The 15829-nt window shown below is 41.9% G+C and overlaps 1 protein-coding gene across 5 annotated transcripts in view; it reads right to left on the bottom strand.

Annotated features, from left to right (window-relative positions):
- Positions 1-15829, bottom strand: part of LOC103032414 (class I histocompatibility antigen, Gogo-C*0101/C*0102 alpha chain-like) — a 152312-nt gene that overhangs the window by 21074 nt on the left and 115409 nt on the right. Inside the window, exon 1 of one of the 5 annotated variants that reach the window (XM_049473152.1) lies at positions 1416-1613. The exons of the other annotated variants lie outside the window; for them this stretch is intronic. Coding sequence (XP_049329109.1) covers positions 1416-1479 — 64 coding nt within the window. The 5' untranslated portion in view covers positions 1480-1613. Of the gene's footprint in view, positions 1-1415; positions 1614-15829 lie in introns of those variants that run through there. 5 annotated transcript variants of the gene reach the window in all.

Here is a 15829-nt window from a genome sequence, read left to right as displayed (position 1 = left end):
CATCAGAAAGTTAAAAGCACAGGAAAATAATTATAACCATCATCAATTTGTCACTTTTAGCATGAAATGTTTACTTAATTGTAATCAGGACTGAAACAAGACATTTCTTCTGTGTCTAGAACTGATTAAACAGCGTGTTTTAAACAGAGTAGCACTGTTAGCCCTCACCACCAAACAAGAACAGCATGAAATAATATTAAAACTAAAACACAGTATCAGTAAAATCAGCTTTTACAAGCCCCAGACTCAAAAGTAAATTTCAGTTTACTGCAAGCTAAGCTTACAAACAGCCATATTTTACACTTAACATGATATATTTACACATTTAACCTGATCGCTAATGCTAATCTCAAATGCTAATCGCTGCTAGCTTCCGCCTGCTAGCCTACAGCTTTAGCAGTTAAAACAAACACTTAAACCAAATTTATCGCCTAGGAGGAGCTCCGGCACAGACACGAGAAACACCACTATTCCTCCTATTACACCTCAATGCAGCGCTGCAGTGAGTTTCAAGCTGTAATTTCACTTCTTTAAAAATATAAAAAATCAAGGAAATCCTACCTAGTGTGCCTTTAATGTGAACTAATGAATCACTTTGCTAAAAATGTACAAGAGTATATTTGGAAATTAGTATTTTCGAAGTATATTGAACCTCATTAAACTGGATGTGTGCTTCATAGAAGTCTATTTTTTAAAAATACACTATATTGCAATTTTTAAAAAGTATGATCAAAGTTTACTTTCAAACATTTGATGAAACTTAACATTAATGTACTTTTAATATACTTTAAGTAAATACATACATCGGTTAGCATATTTACAGCATACTTACACATGTCTTAATATGTTTTAAGTACAATTAAGTATATATATATATATATATATATATATATATATTTTTTTTTTTTTTCACCAGGGTAGTGTATGGTAATTTGTAGACGGTGCCTTAAGCTGGTAACTGCGACATAAGTACAGTTCAAACAACAGGATCTCTTCAGTTAAATATATATATATATATATATTTCCAGTGTAAACGCAGTAAAATCTGCTTGTTTTGATTGCCAATGATTTTGGTAGTATTTTGCTAAAAGTTGCAGTTTTTTTGCTGAAAAATAAAAAACTGTACAGGAAACTTTTGTGGATTTGCGATTGTGAAACTAACTTTACTGCAGTGATTCACAAATAACGGTTTACTGGAGACCGTTAGAATCTGGATTTAGAATAAAACCCTGGATTATTGTTTTTAAAAGTGTAATAATTAAAGTGTTAGTTTTAAAGTTCGGTCTTATTTTTATTTTGTTCAGATTTCTGTTAAATCTTTACTTTCGTTTACTCTTAACGTCTCACACACACACACACACACACACACACACACACACACACACACACACTAACACACGCACATACGCACTTACCTCCGAGTGTAGAAAGGACGATTGTAGTCAGTAGAAAAACACACACTGCTGTAGAGACCCCCATCTCCTCCTTCTGATCTTTAAATTGGGTTAAAATTTCATAAAAAAAAAACTGATTTCAGTAAATAAAGTTCAGCAGATCAGATCAGATCCTTCCTGATGTTCCTTCTGAGTGTCCAGCTCCCTCCCACTCTGCACTCTGAGGGGCTGGACCAGTGCACACTGTGTTTTATCCCTAAAAAAACAAAATACAGCCAGCCCCTTTATAAACCCAATATATCATTAATAAGAGCCTACTTCAGTTTCTGAATCAGTTTCTCTGATTTTGCTATTTATAGGTTTATATTTGAGTAAAATTAACATTGTTGTTTTATTCTATAAACTACAGACAACATTTCTCCCAAATTACAAATAAAAATATTCTCATTTAGAGCATTTATTTACAGAAAATGAGAAATGACTGAAATAACAAAAAAGACGCAGAGCTTTCAGACCTCAAATAATGCAAAGAAAACAAGTTCATATTCATAAAGTTTTAAGAAGTTCAGAAATAATCAATATTTGGTGGAATAACCCTGGTTTTTAATCACAGTTTTTTCATGCATCTTGGCATCATGTTCTCCTCCACTGTGATGTATTGTATGTAGTTGTAGTTCAGTTACTTACCACTTGATGGCACCCTTGTGAGGTAACCGAACCAAGAACAAGAGAGGCAGAGTTGGAAGGGTGCGTGACACACATATAAACACATATATACACAGATAAATGACACAATATGACACAAGTAAAGTCTCCGTGTATTATTAATATAATCACCCCTGGTACAACCACAAACTATCACATGGTGTCAGAAGTAAACAAGTGGAACTATGGAGCAACTGAAACCTCCAAATAGTCTGAGCTTCGAGGGGAACGTCGCTGAAAACTGGAGAAGTTGGATTCAAAAGTTCGATCTCTATCTCATCGCATCTGGGCTGGCGGAGAAGAGTGAACAAAGGCAGTGTGCAACGTTTCTACATGTGGCCGGAGATGAAGCCTTGAAGGTATATAACACAATGGAATTTGGTGAGGGAGAATTGGATTTGAAGGCGCTGAAAGAAAGCTTTAAGAAATACTGTGAACCAAGAAAGAATGTAACTTACCTGAGACATATCTTCTTCACGAGAGCGCAAGGGCAAAACGAAACCATTGACGCATACGTGACTGATTTGAAAAATAAGGCTAAGGATTGTGGATTTGGAGCTTTGACGGATGAACTGATAAAAGACCGCATAGTGTGTGGAGTTAACAATGACATAGTGAGGGCAAGACTCTTACAAGAAGAGGATTTGGATGTGAAAAGAGCATTAGACATTTGTCGAGCTAACGAAGTTACTCAAAGTCACATGAAAGCTCTGCAAGAGGAATCAGACATCGCAGTGAACAAAATAACAAAAACAAAGCCCAGAGCTAAGCAAGATAGCATGCATGTAAAAAGTGGTAGGAAAGGCAGTGAGGAATGCACCAGATGTGGATACACACACGAGCCAAAGAAATGTCCAGCATACGGAAAAGTTTGCAACGAATGCTCAAGAAAGAATCACTTCGGCCGTATGTGCAAAACACCAAAACAAAAGGGCAACACAAAGAAAACAGAGAGAAAACTTCATGAATTGGAACAGGAAGAAGATGCTGAAATGTTTCTAGGGTGCATTGAATTGAAAGAAAATGTGCCAATCAAACGTATGGATGAAGTTTCTGCAAAGGAAAAGGAAAATCAGCAATGGACACAAGCACTGAAAATAAATAATCATGCATTGACATTTAAGCTAGACACAGGAGCAGAGTGCAATGTATTGCCATATAAAGAATATGAGAAAGTAGCAAACAAGAAAGCACTGCTGAAATCCAGGTGCAAGCTTGTTACGTATTCTGGCCACACGATGGAGCCAAAAGGCAAGGCAAAGCTGCAGTGTTACCACAAAGACAAAGAATATAAGCTGGAATTCCAAGTTGTTGAGGGTAATTCGCCCGCAATTATTGGCAGAGATGCATGTACAGAGCTTGGGCTGATCAAAAGAGTGTTCAAAATAGGAAATGGAGACGACATCTTAGGTGAATATGAAGATTTATTCACAGGCTTAGGATGTGTTCCAGGATTGCACCATATCCAGCTGTACAAAGATGTTCCACCAGTCATTCATCCACCACGCAAAGTACCTGTAGCATTGAAAAACAGAGTCAAAGAAGAACTAAACAGAATGGAAGACATTGGAGTCATTGCGAGACAAACAGAGCCCACTGACTGGGTAAATAGCATGGTGACTGTAGCCAAACCAAACAAATTAAGGATTTGTATTGACCCACAAGACTTGAACAAAGCGATACGCCGAGAGCATTATCCACTACGCACAGTTGAAGAGATAGTCGCGGAAATGCCTAATGCCAAAGTGTTCTCTGTACTTGATGCCAACCATGGCTTCTGGCAAGTGCAACTCGATGACAAAAGCTCCAAACTGTGTACTTTCAACACTCCGTTTGGAAGGTATCGTTTCCTGAGATTACCTTTTGGTATCTCCTCCGCTCCAGAGGTGTATCAAAAGTGCATAGCACAGCGTCTAGAAGACCTGGAGGGAGTCGTGAACATTGTTGATGACATTCTTGTTTGGGGCGAAAATATGGAGCAGCATGACAAACGACTGAGACAGCTGTTAGACAGAATCAGGAGCATCAACCTGAAACTGAATCGAGCTAAGTGCAAGATCAGGATGACTGAAGTCAGCTATGTTGGACATGTCTTGTCAGCAGACGGATTGAAGCCCGACCCAGAAAAGGTCAGAGCGATACAGGACATGCCCGAACCAGAAGATAAAGCAGCTCTGATGAGGTTCCTGGGAATGCTGCAGTATCTGGCAAAATTCATACCGAATCTGGCAGAGGTGCACCGGTGAGAAAACTGCTGGAAAGTGACACAGCATGGCATTGGGACTTTGTGCAGCAAGAGAGCTTCAGAAAACTCAAGTCACTGGTGAGTAACACCCCAGTATTGAGATACTTTGATGTCAGTAAAGACGTTACGCTGTCAGTAGACGCAAGTTCTGAAGGATTAGGAGCCGTGATACTGCAAGAAGGACAGCCTGTAGCATTTGGATCGAGGTCTCTCACTGAGTGTCAGAAAAGATACGCTCAGATTGAGAAAGAGCTTTTAGCTATCGTCTTTGGATGTGAGAAATTCAACCAGTACATTTATGGGAAATCTGTGCACGTTGAATCAGACCATAAGCCCCTAGAGACAGTGTTCAAAAAGTCACTACAGAAAGCCCCTCCTCGATTACAAAGAATGCTCATGAGACTGCAACCCTATGACCTAACAGTGACATACAAACCTGGCAAAGAGTTGTATATTGCAGATACACTGAGCCGTGCCTATCTCAAAGAGCACACCGAACCACTATTGGAAGAGGAATTGCAAGTTCATGTGTTGTCATCTTACCTGCCAATCTCAACCGAAAGGCTGAATGCCTTCAGGACAGCAACTGCAGCAGATGAAGAGATGCGACTGGTGATGAACTGCGTACAGACAGGATGGCCTGCAGAAATCAGACACGTTCCACCAGAGGTCAGGAAGTATTGGACTTTCAGAGAAGAGCTCACCTGCTCTGATGGCCTACTCTTCAAAAGCTCACGAGTTGTGGTACCACATAGCTTGAGGTCAGACATGCTGGAGAGAGTTCATGAGTCTCACCTAGGCATCGTGAAATGCAAAGAAAGAGCCAGAGATGTCATGTACTGGACAGGAATGGCAAAAGACATTGAGGATGTTGTTACGCAGTGTTCAGTCTGCAATATGTTCAAACGCAATAACACCAAAGAACCACTCATCAGCCATGAAATACCGGACAGAGCATGGGCGAAAGTTGGCGTTGATCTGTTTCACTACAACCAAGGTGATTATCTGATGTGTGTGGATTACTTCTCCAAGTTTCCAGAGATCGCCAAGCTCGCACAAACAACAAGTGGACATGTAGTGACAGCTCTCAAGTCCATCTTCTCAAGACATGGAATTCCTGATGAAGTAGTGTCGGACAATGGTCCACAATTCTCAAGTGCAGAATTCAGAACGTTCACACAGCACTGGGAATTCATACACACCACATCCAGCCCAGGATTTCCACAGTCTAATGGACAAAGTGAAAGAGGAATTCAGACAGTGAAAAATCTGTTAAAGAAAGCTGCAGAGTGCCAGAACGACCCGTACATTGCTTTGATGGAGTACAGAAATGCACCACTAGATAGTGTTAAGCTGTCTCCTGCTCAGTTGTTAATGGGACGGAGACTGAAAACAAAATTGCCTACATCAACACAGCTCCTGAGACCGCAAGTACACGAGAATGCACACAAACACATCAAAGACAGGCAGCTGAAACAGAAACATTACTTTGATCGTGGAGCAAAACAGCTACCAGTTCTCGAGGAGGGTGAAAGGGTCAGAGTAAGAGTAAAAGTGAAAGACAACTGGCAACCAGCAACTGTGTTGAAAAGTCATGACACGCCAAGATCCTTCATCATCAAAACACCTGATGGAAACACCTACAGAAGAAACAGGCGACACCTGCTGAAAACCAGAGAAAAGACTTTCACAACACAGAGTCCTCCACATCTGGAAGACTATGATCCAGGAGACAGACAACCTGCAGAACACGATGCATCATTCCAGACACCAGCATCGTCACCTGTGAAAATATCTGCAACACCTACCATGAATGAAGAAGTGGTGAAGAGGTCACGAGTGGGCAGAGGGATCAAACCACCATCACGTTATTCTCCATGAACTTAAGTAATGGAAAAAACAAAAAGAAAGAAAACGTTTTTGCAGTTTTTATTTTATTTTTCTGTTCTATAAGGCATTATTTAAGTTGTGAATTTTGAGTAAGAGAAATACTGCCAAGTAACATTTAGTTGTACGGTTGTACTATGAAGTAAGAGTTTATTTAGTAAAAGAAATTGTATGTGTTGGTTTGCAAAGACAAGTCAATAATTAACAGAAGTTACGACAGGATAGAACTGTTCAGGGAATATCTGTCTTAAGGAGAGAGATGTGATGTATTGTATGTAGTTGTAGTTCAGTTACTTACCACTTGATGGCACCCTTGTGAGGTAACCGAACCAAGAACAAGAGAGGCAGAGTTGGAAGGGTGCGTGACACACATATAAGTAAAGAGACCCGCCTTGTGAAATCAGTCTCCGTGTATTATTAATATAATCACCCCTGGTACAACCACAAACTATCACATCCACCAGTCTTACACACTGCTTTTGGATAACTTTATGCTGCTTTACTCCTGGTGCAAAAATTCAAGCAGTTCAGTTTGGTGGTTTGATGGTTTGTGATCATCCATCTTCCTCTTGATTATATTCTAGAGGTTTTTAATTTGGTAAAATCAAAGAAAATCATCATTTTTAAAGTGATCTCTTATTTTTTCACATTTTTAAAGTGTTTTTATGTTTTATTTTACAAGAATAAACCAGTTAAGGACATAAGCTGTTGAAACATTTAAAGAAACCATCTCAAAAATAAGAAAAAACAAACAATGATACAGCTGATACTGATAATTACAGATTTCACACTGATCCATAATATTTATGAATGTGGTATAATGTTTCCAAACCAAATAATACAAACATTTATTTAAACGTTCCAAAAAAAGCTTTTATTGAGGCTCTTTAGGCTGTAATGTAACAGAGAAGGTTCCAGCAATATTATGAAAATGTGTGATGCAATAATTCCTATTTAGGAAAATTCTGGAAAAAAAAAACCCACTAATGCTATGAAAATGTTTAAAGAAATATTCTCAAAACAAAAAAAATGAAATTGTGACACTACTGATACATAATTAAATGTACATCAGACTGATACATATATTTTTAAAAAAGAAATGTGATATATTTCACAAACCTTCAAATACATTTATAGGACATAACTATGAGATTTTCTAAAGAACTCCTGATAATACAATATTTTAAGTAAACTTTTCTTACTTTTTTTTTGTTGTAATACATCATGCGTACACCAGTATTTGTGGGGGAAAAAATAAACAAATTTTACCCGAATTTTTAAAATAATAGCAAAAAATGACAGCTTGAAAGACAAATTCAATCTTTTAAAAACACATAATAAAAATTAACCAGTTAATCCTGCTAACCAAACAAACAGAAAACATTATTAGTAAACACATTTAGCAGTGCCTGCAATCTTTGGTAAAATAAATTTGGTAAAAAAGTTTAAAAACATAATTCATAATATACAAAATACAAAATCTCAAGACATGTATCGTTTGATATAAAAGTACAAAGCCAGTATAAAATAAAATGTAGCATGAAAAAAATATTTAAACACAAAAAGCCAATAATAAAAAACAAAATAATAATAAACAACAATAATAAACTAATAAATAATAATGGCCATACTGTCAATATGTCATGGTCAGAACAGAATAGCAGACAAGCGCAGATACTGATAAAAACAATATATGTTTATTATAGGAATAAACAGATGAAATCAGGGTCGATACAGAAACAAGGGTGATCACCAGTAGACAGAGCAATGAAGACAAAACCATACCATAAACGAGAGACAGTCCAGAGTTCATACACAAGCAATCCAGTATCAGAGGTAATCCAAGAGGCGGTGGTGAAAGCACAGTCCAGGTCATACACAAACAATCCAATATCAAAGGCAGAGGCAAGAATCGGCGTCGAGAAACAAAAAGCAAGGTCATACACAAGGTAAACTGAGACAAGAGATAAGTAACGCTTTGTACGAGGAGAACCTACAATACGCGGCGTGGTAGTCTGTTTGGCGTGCACCTTTATAGTGCCAGTAATCAGTATTCGGGACTTCCTGGTGGAAGCAGGTGAGGTGTCACGTGATCAGGTGAATGCGTGATGTCAGCGGGTAGTGCATTCTGGGTAGTGTAGTTGTTAACCTGAGAACCTCCGTTAGAGCTTGGTGTGGAAGGGACAGAGGAGCTAACAGCACCAGACGTGACAGTACCTCCCCCCAAGGGAGTCGGAACGGAGCCGGAACGGGGACGACCACGACGACGTCCACCCGACGGGCAGGGAGTACCGGCGGGAGGACCAGGCGTAGCCTCAGAGGTGACGGGCAGGCGGGGGTTGCGAGACTGGGAACCCCTACGTACCGGAGCCGAAGAAGAGAGTGAGCGCTTGGGAAGCCCACGGGGTCTAGGAGCAGGCTTACTAGGGTGACGGGCATGAAATTCGGCCAGTAGAGCAGGATCCAGCACGTCACCGGCGGCAACCCAGCAACGCTCCTCAGGGCCGTAACCCTCCCAGTCTATGAGGTACTGGAGCACACCGCCACGCCTGCGTGAATCCAACACCTCTCGAACCGCATAGGTAGACGAATCCTCCCCCTCCACTGCCGCGGGCGGCACGTCATCAGGAACACCCTCAGCAAGTGGACCTGGGACAAGAGGCTTGAGCAGAGATACATGGAACGAGTTATGCACTCTGTACTGAGCTGGCAACTCAATCTTATAAGTCACCTCGTTAACCTGAGACAAAACCTTAAAAGGGCCAATATACTTAGGCAACAGTTTCCTACAGGCCCCCTCAAACCTCAAGTCCCGGGTCGACAACCTCTCCCTGTCTCCGGGCTGGTATTGGGGGGTGGTACCACGGTGTCTGTCGGACTGCTCCTTATATTTCCGTAAGACCTCTGAGATTTGCTGATGCGTCTCCTCCCACACCTGCTCACTCCGCTTCATTCAGTCGTCAACAGCGGGGATCTCAGTGGACGACGCTGTCCACGGAGCTAACGGAGGCTGGTAACCCAGAATGCACTGGAAAGGAGTGAGACCAGACGTGGAGTTAATCAGAGAATTCTGAGCTATTTCAGCCCAAATCAAATACTGTGACCATTCAGAAGCATGCTTGAAACAGTACAATCTTAAAAACTTTCCCAACTCTTGGTTAACTCTCTCACATTGACCATTACTAGTGGGATGAAACCCAGAAGTGAGACTCACGTGTACACCCAAATGTTCAAAAAACGATTTCCATACCCGAGAAGTAAATTGAGGACCTCTATCTGACAAAATGTCCTCCGGGACCCCATAATGTCTGAAAATGTGTGTGTATATAGCTTGGGCGGTCTGAAGAGCAGTAGGAAGAGCAGGAAAAGGGATAAACTTAACTCCCCTAGAAAATCTGTCTACAACAGTAAGGATAGTAGTGTAACCTTCAGATTCAGGTAAATCTGTAACAAAGTCTACAGCAATATGTGACCATGGTCGTTCAGGAACAGGCAGAGGACATAGCTTACCGGCTGGAAGGGTTTTGGGTGTTTTGCAAGGACTGGTCTTGGGTCGGCGCGAGAGAAGTTGATCCAACCGGATCGACAGTGAAATGAGCTGATCCAGGGTCAGAGAATCATCTCTGCAGGCTAATTCCCTCTGTACATCTGGATTAAGTCCGCATCTAAACACGTTGATCAAAGCAGCGTTATTCCACCCACTACCAGCTGCGAGAGTGCGAAACTCCAAAGCGTAGGAAGCCACCGGCTTCTGACCTTGCTTAAGAGCCAGCAAAAGTTCTCCATTAGACTGTCCATACCGCGAATGATCAAAAACTGAGCGGAAAGTAGCCAAAAAGTCAGTGTAACTAGCCCCAGAAAGGTCTTCCCAAATAGCTGTAGCCCACTCGAGTGCCTTACCAGAAAGCCGGGAGATAATGAATCCGATCTTAGCTTTATCGGTTGTAGGCGGTGAATTACTGAAAAACACGGAGTAAAAGAAAACCGCTGCATTTTTCCGGATCCCCATCAAACAACTCCGGTTTAGAGACAGAAAATCCAGGCACAGAAGAGTTAGCGTTGGGCATACTGGGGGCAGCTAAAGGGCTAGGGCTAGGCTCAGTTACGCCTCTGAGGTGAGCTAACAGCTCAGCTAGTTGTTGCTGCTGCGTGTTTTGCTGGCGGGCTAGCTCAGAAACAGCTTGGGTCACACCAGCGAGCGTTTGCTGGTGCTGACCAAGTAGCCTCCCTTGGTTGGCTAGACCAGATTTAATAGCCTCAGTATCCGCTATCTGATTTAGTTCGGCCGCGTATTCTGTCATGGTCAGAACAGAATAGCAGACAAGCGCAGATACTGATAAAAACAATATATGTTTATTATAGGAATAAACAGATGTAATCAGGGTCGATACAGAAACAAGGGTGATCACCAGTAGACAGAGCAATGAAGACAAAACCATACCATAAACGAGAGACAGTCCAGAGTTCATACACAAGCAATCCAGTATCAGAGGTAATCCAAGAGGCGGTGGTGAAAGCACAGTCCAGGTCATACACAAACAATCCAATATCAAAGGCAGAGGCAAGAATCGGAGTCGAGAAAACAAAAAGCAAGGTCATACACAAAGTAAACTGAGACAAGAGATAAGTAACGCTTTGTACGAGGAGAACCTACAATACGCGGCGTGGTAGTCTGTTTGGCGTGCACCTTTATAGTGCCAGTAATCAGTATTCGGGACTTCCTGGTGGAAGCAGGTGAGGTGTCACGTGATCAGGTGAATGCGTGATGTCAGCGGGTAGTGCATTCTGGGTAGTGTAGTTGTTAACCTGAGAACCTCCGTTAGAGCTTGGTGTGGAAGGGACAGAGGAGCTAACAGCACCAGACGTGACACAATAACAATGTGCCATTAGGTCCTTAGTATTAGACAGATTGGTGTTTTAATGAGTCACACTTATGATCAATAAAAAGAAATACCAGAAAAAGATCCAGTAAATCTATATTTCTGTACTTCACCAAAGAACAAACAGTGTATAGATCATATCTTACACCCTGCACAAGGTGCATTGTGATGCTCATCGCTATCTTACACCTACCAACAGCCAGTATAATTAAAATAGCCACAGTTCTTCTGAATTTATCTAAACTGATGGGCGTGGTGTTCTGGTTTACAAACCCAACATTTACATCAATAATAAACAAAATACTAAATAAAATAACATTTACTGTTCCTGTGAATTAGCTGCCAAAGTCAGAGCATACCTGACTCTTAAATGAGCTGCTGGAGCTCCTTCACAGCGTCAACCAGCAGCTCAGTTTCCTCTGCAGAGAAGAGTTTGTTGAACACGTCCAGGTAGCTGCACCGTTACAATAGCAATCCACCAAAGACAGAGCTCACCTGATTTACTCTTAAAGAGAATGATGATCAAGAGATGCTCTGATTGGTTTATTTCATCTTTCGCCCAGAATTAATTTAGAAAATTAGTACATGACTTTTGCATCTTTCGAGCTGCACATGGTGTACTTTTCCCGCCGTTATCATAGCAAAAAAAACACTCTGACATGCCCTAAATCCAGCTGTGCCATATGCAATTGACCGATACGCTATAGATCACTAAAATAGGGCCCTCAATCTTTCAATAAACAGTGATAATGGAACTGTGGTATAATAACAATAATATATAATAGAATGAAACTGAAACACCTGGTTTTAGAGCACTATAATTTATTGTGGTGACGGACAGTTCTGGTGGAAACAGGAGAGCTGAGGTGCACATTGAATTCTGCGTGATTTGATCAGCCGTGGTTTTATGTTTTTTGGATACAATCCGGGTTAGCACCCAAACATCCCTTTCAGACAGCTTCCTCTTACAGCGTCCACAGTTAATCCTGTTGGATGTGGTTGGTCCTTCTTGGTGGTATGCTGACGTTACCCTGGATACCGTGGCTCTTGATGCATCACAAAGACTTGCTGTCTTGGTCACAGATGCTCCAGCAAGACGTGCACCAACAATTTGTCCTCTTTTGAACTCTGGTATGTCTCCCATAATGTTGTGTGCATTGCAGTATTTAGAGCAGAACTGTGCTCTTACCCTGCTAATTGAACCTTCACACTCTGCTCTTACTGGTGCAATAATGTGCAATTAATGAAGATTGGTCACCAGGCTGCTCCAATTTAGCCATGAAACCTAAAATCCCACACTGAAATGATGACGGGTGTTTCAGTTTCATTGTCCAACACTTGTATATATAATATTGTGATTATACCACAGATTTAGGACCCTATTTTAGTGATCTATAGCACTCGAGGTATACTCGAGATTTGTGATCTACGACCGCAGCACGAACCTGTTATATAGTGTATTATTGCTTAAGTTACACACTGGATCCTGTTCACACCTGTTCACACTTTATGCAGGACACTGATTATAAAAAGATCACCCAGGAACTACAATAATATCAGGTGTGAACAAAATCGTATGGACAAAAAAAACAAGGGAGTGATAAAAGCAACCAGCTGAAATACATGTATCAGACCATTTTAACCAATATAATCTGATTAACAGTTCTACAGTAATCTCAGTATCTCTAATATAGGGAATTTTTGTTTTATTACTTTATATATTGTAGATTAAAATTGAAAACATCACAACTATGAAGGAACGCACAAAAAATATGTATTAAAAGCACTTTTTGGTAATTACACAATTCTACATGTCCCTCATAGTTCTGATGTCTTCAGTATCAGTATTGTAAAAATCTACAATATATAAAATAATATATTTTTGAGGATCAAGTGTTATAGCTTGCTTGTCACAGATGATGAAACAGCAATTTAACAAGTTCCATTAACGCCATTCGCTGCTCCATTACTGTCTCCATTACCTGTAAAACAGCAGAGAAGAAGAACATCTAAAATATAATAATAATATATCTATTTAAACTCTTTCACCTTAAATATATTTATTTACAGATTTACAGTGTTTACTCTGTTTACAGTAAATCAGCCTAATGTGTTTTCAAAGCTTCGCCATGAACCATGTGGTATTGCTAGATGGTTGCTGTGGTATTGCTAGATGGTTGCTGTGGTGTTGCCAGTTGGTTGCTGTGGTGTTGCTAGGAGGTTGCTGTGGTGTTGCTAGGTTGTTGATGTGGGTTTTGCTAGGTGGTTGCTGTGTAGTTGCTATAGTATTGCTAGGTGGTTGCTGTGGTGTTGCTAGATGGTTGCTGTGGTGTTGCTAGGTAGTTGCTATGGTATTGCTAGGTGGTTGCTGTGGTGTTGCTAGGTGGTTGCTGTGGTGTTGCTAGGAGGTTGCTGTGGTGTTGCTAGGTGGTTGATGTGGTGTTGCTAGATGGTTGATGTGGTGTTGCTAGATGGTTGCTGTGGTATTGCTAGATGGTTGCTGTGGTGTTGCCAGTTGGTTGCTGTGGTGTTGCTAGGAGGTTGCTGTGGCGTTGCTAGGTTGTTGATGTGGGTTTTGCTAGGTGGTTGATGTGTAGTTGCTATAGTATTGCTAGGTGGTTGCTGTGGTGTTGCTAGATGGTTGCTGTGGTGTTGCTAGGTAGTTGCTATGGTATTGCTAGGTGGTTGCTGTGGTGTTGCTAGGAGGTTTCTGTGGTGTTGCTAGGTGGTTTCTGTGGTATTGCTAGGTGGTTGATGTGGTGTTGCTAGATGGTTGATGTGGTTTTGCTAGATGGTTGCTGTGGTATTGCTAGATGGTTGCTGTGGTGTTGCCAGTTGGTTGCTGTGGTGTTACTAGGAGGTTGCTGTGGTGTTGCTAGGTTGTTGATGTGGTGTTGCTAGGTGGTTGCTGTGGTGTTGCTAGGTAGTTGCTATAGTATTGCTAGGTGGTTGCTGTGGTGTTGCTAGATGGTTGATGTGGTGTTGCTAGGTGGTTTCTGTGGTATTGCTAGGTGGTTGATGTGGTGTTGCTAGATGGTTGCTGTGGTATTGCTAGATGGTTGCTGTGGTGTTGCCAGTTGGTTGCTGTGGTGTTGCTAGGAGGTTGCTGTGGTGTTGCTAGGTTGTTGATGTGGGTTTTGCTAGGTGGTTGCTGTGGTGTTGCTAGGTAGTTGCTATAGTATTGCTAGGTGGTTGCTGTGGTGTTGCTAGATGGTTGCTGTGGTGTTGCTAGGTGGTTTCTGTGGTATTGCTAGGTGGTTGATGTGGTGTTGCTAGATGGTTGATGTGGTGTTGCTAGATGGTTGCTGTGGTATTGCTAGATGGTTGCTGTGGTGTTGCCAGTTGGTTGCTGTGGTGTTGCTAGGAGGTTGCTGTGGTGTTGCTAGGTTGTTGATGTGGTGTTGCTAGGTGGTTGCTGTGGTGTTGCTAGGGAGTTGCTATAGTATTGCTAGGTGGTTGCTGTGGTGTTGCTAGATGGTTGATGTGGTGTTGCTAGGTGGTTTCTGTGGCATTGCTAGGTGGTTGATGTGGTGTTGTTAGATGGTTGATGTGGTGTTGCTAGATGGTTGCTGTGGTATTGCTAGATGGTTGCTGTGGTGTTGCCAGTTGGTTGCTGTGGTGTTGCTAGGAGGTCGCTGTGGTGTTGCTAGGTTGTTGATGTGGTGTTGCTAGGTGGTTGCTGTGGTGTTGCTAGGTAATTGCTATGGTATTGCTAGGTGGTTGCTGTGGTGTTGCTAGATGGTTGCTGTGGTGTTGCTAGGTGGTTTCTGTGGTATTGCTAGGTGGTTGATGTGGTGTTGCTAGATGGTTGATGTAGTGTTGCTAGATGGTTGCTGTGGTATTGCTAGATGGTTGCTGTGGTGTTGCCAGTTGGTTGCTGTGGTGTTGCTAGGAGGTTGCTGTGGTGTTGCTAGGTTGTTAATGTGGTGTTGCTAGGTGGTTGCTGTGGTGTTGCTAGGTAGTTGCTATAGTATTGCTAGGTGGTTGCTGTGGTGTTGCTAGATGGTTGCTGTGGTGTTGCTAGGTGGTTTCTGTGGTATTGCTAGGTGGTTGCTGTGGTGTTGCCAGTTAGTTGCTGTGGTGTTGCTAGGAGGTTGCTGTGGTGTTGCTAGGTTGTTGATGTGGTGTTGCTAGGTGGTTGCTGTGGTGTTGCTAGGTAGTTGCTATGGTATTGCTAGATGGTTGCTGTGGTGTTGCTAGGTGGTTTCTGTGGTATTGCTAGGTGGTTGATGTGGTGTTGCTAGATGGTTGATGTGGTGTTGCTAGATGGTTGCTGTGGTGTTGCTAGGTGGTTGCTGTGATGTTGCAAGGTGGTTGCTGTGGTGTTGCTAGGTGGTTGCTGTGGTTTTGCTAGGTGGTTGATGTGGTGTTGCTAGGTGGTTGTTGTGGTGTTGCTAGGTGGTTGCTGTGGTGTTGCTAGATGGTTGATGTGGTGTTGCTAGGTGGTTTCTGTGGCATTGCTAGGTGGTTGATGTGGTGTTGCTAGATGGTTGATGTGGTGTTGCTAGATGGTTGCTGTGGTATTGCTAGATGGTTGCTGTGGTGTTGCCAGTTGGTTGCTGTGGTGTTGCTAGGAGGTCGCTGTGGTGTTGCTAGGAGGTCGCTGTGGTGTTGCTAGGTTGTTGATGTGGTGTTGCTAGATGGTTGATGTGGTGTTGCTAGATGGTTGCTGTGGTATTGCTAGATGGTTGCTGTGGTGTTGCCAGTTGGTTGCTGTG

The sequence above is a fragment of the Astyanax mexicanus genome, unplaced genomic scaffold, assembly GCF_023375975.1.
Source record: "Astyanax mexicanus isolate ESR-SI-001 unplaced genomic scaffold, AstMex3_surface scaffold_34, whole genome shotgun sequence".
Taxonomy (NCBI): Eukaryota; Metazoa; Chordata; class Actinopteri; order Characiformes; family Acestrorhamphidae; genus Astyanax; species Astyanax mexicanus.
Note: the sequence above shows the minus strand (reverse complement) of the source record. Positions and strands in the feature narration are given on the sequence as shown.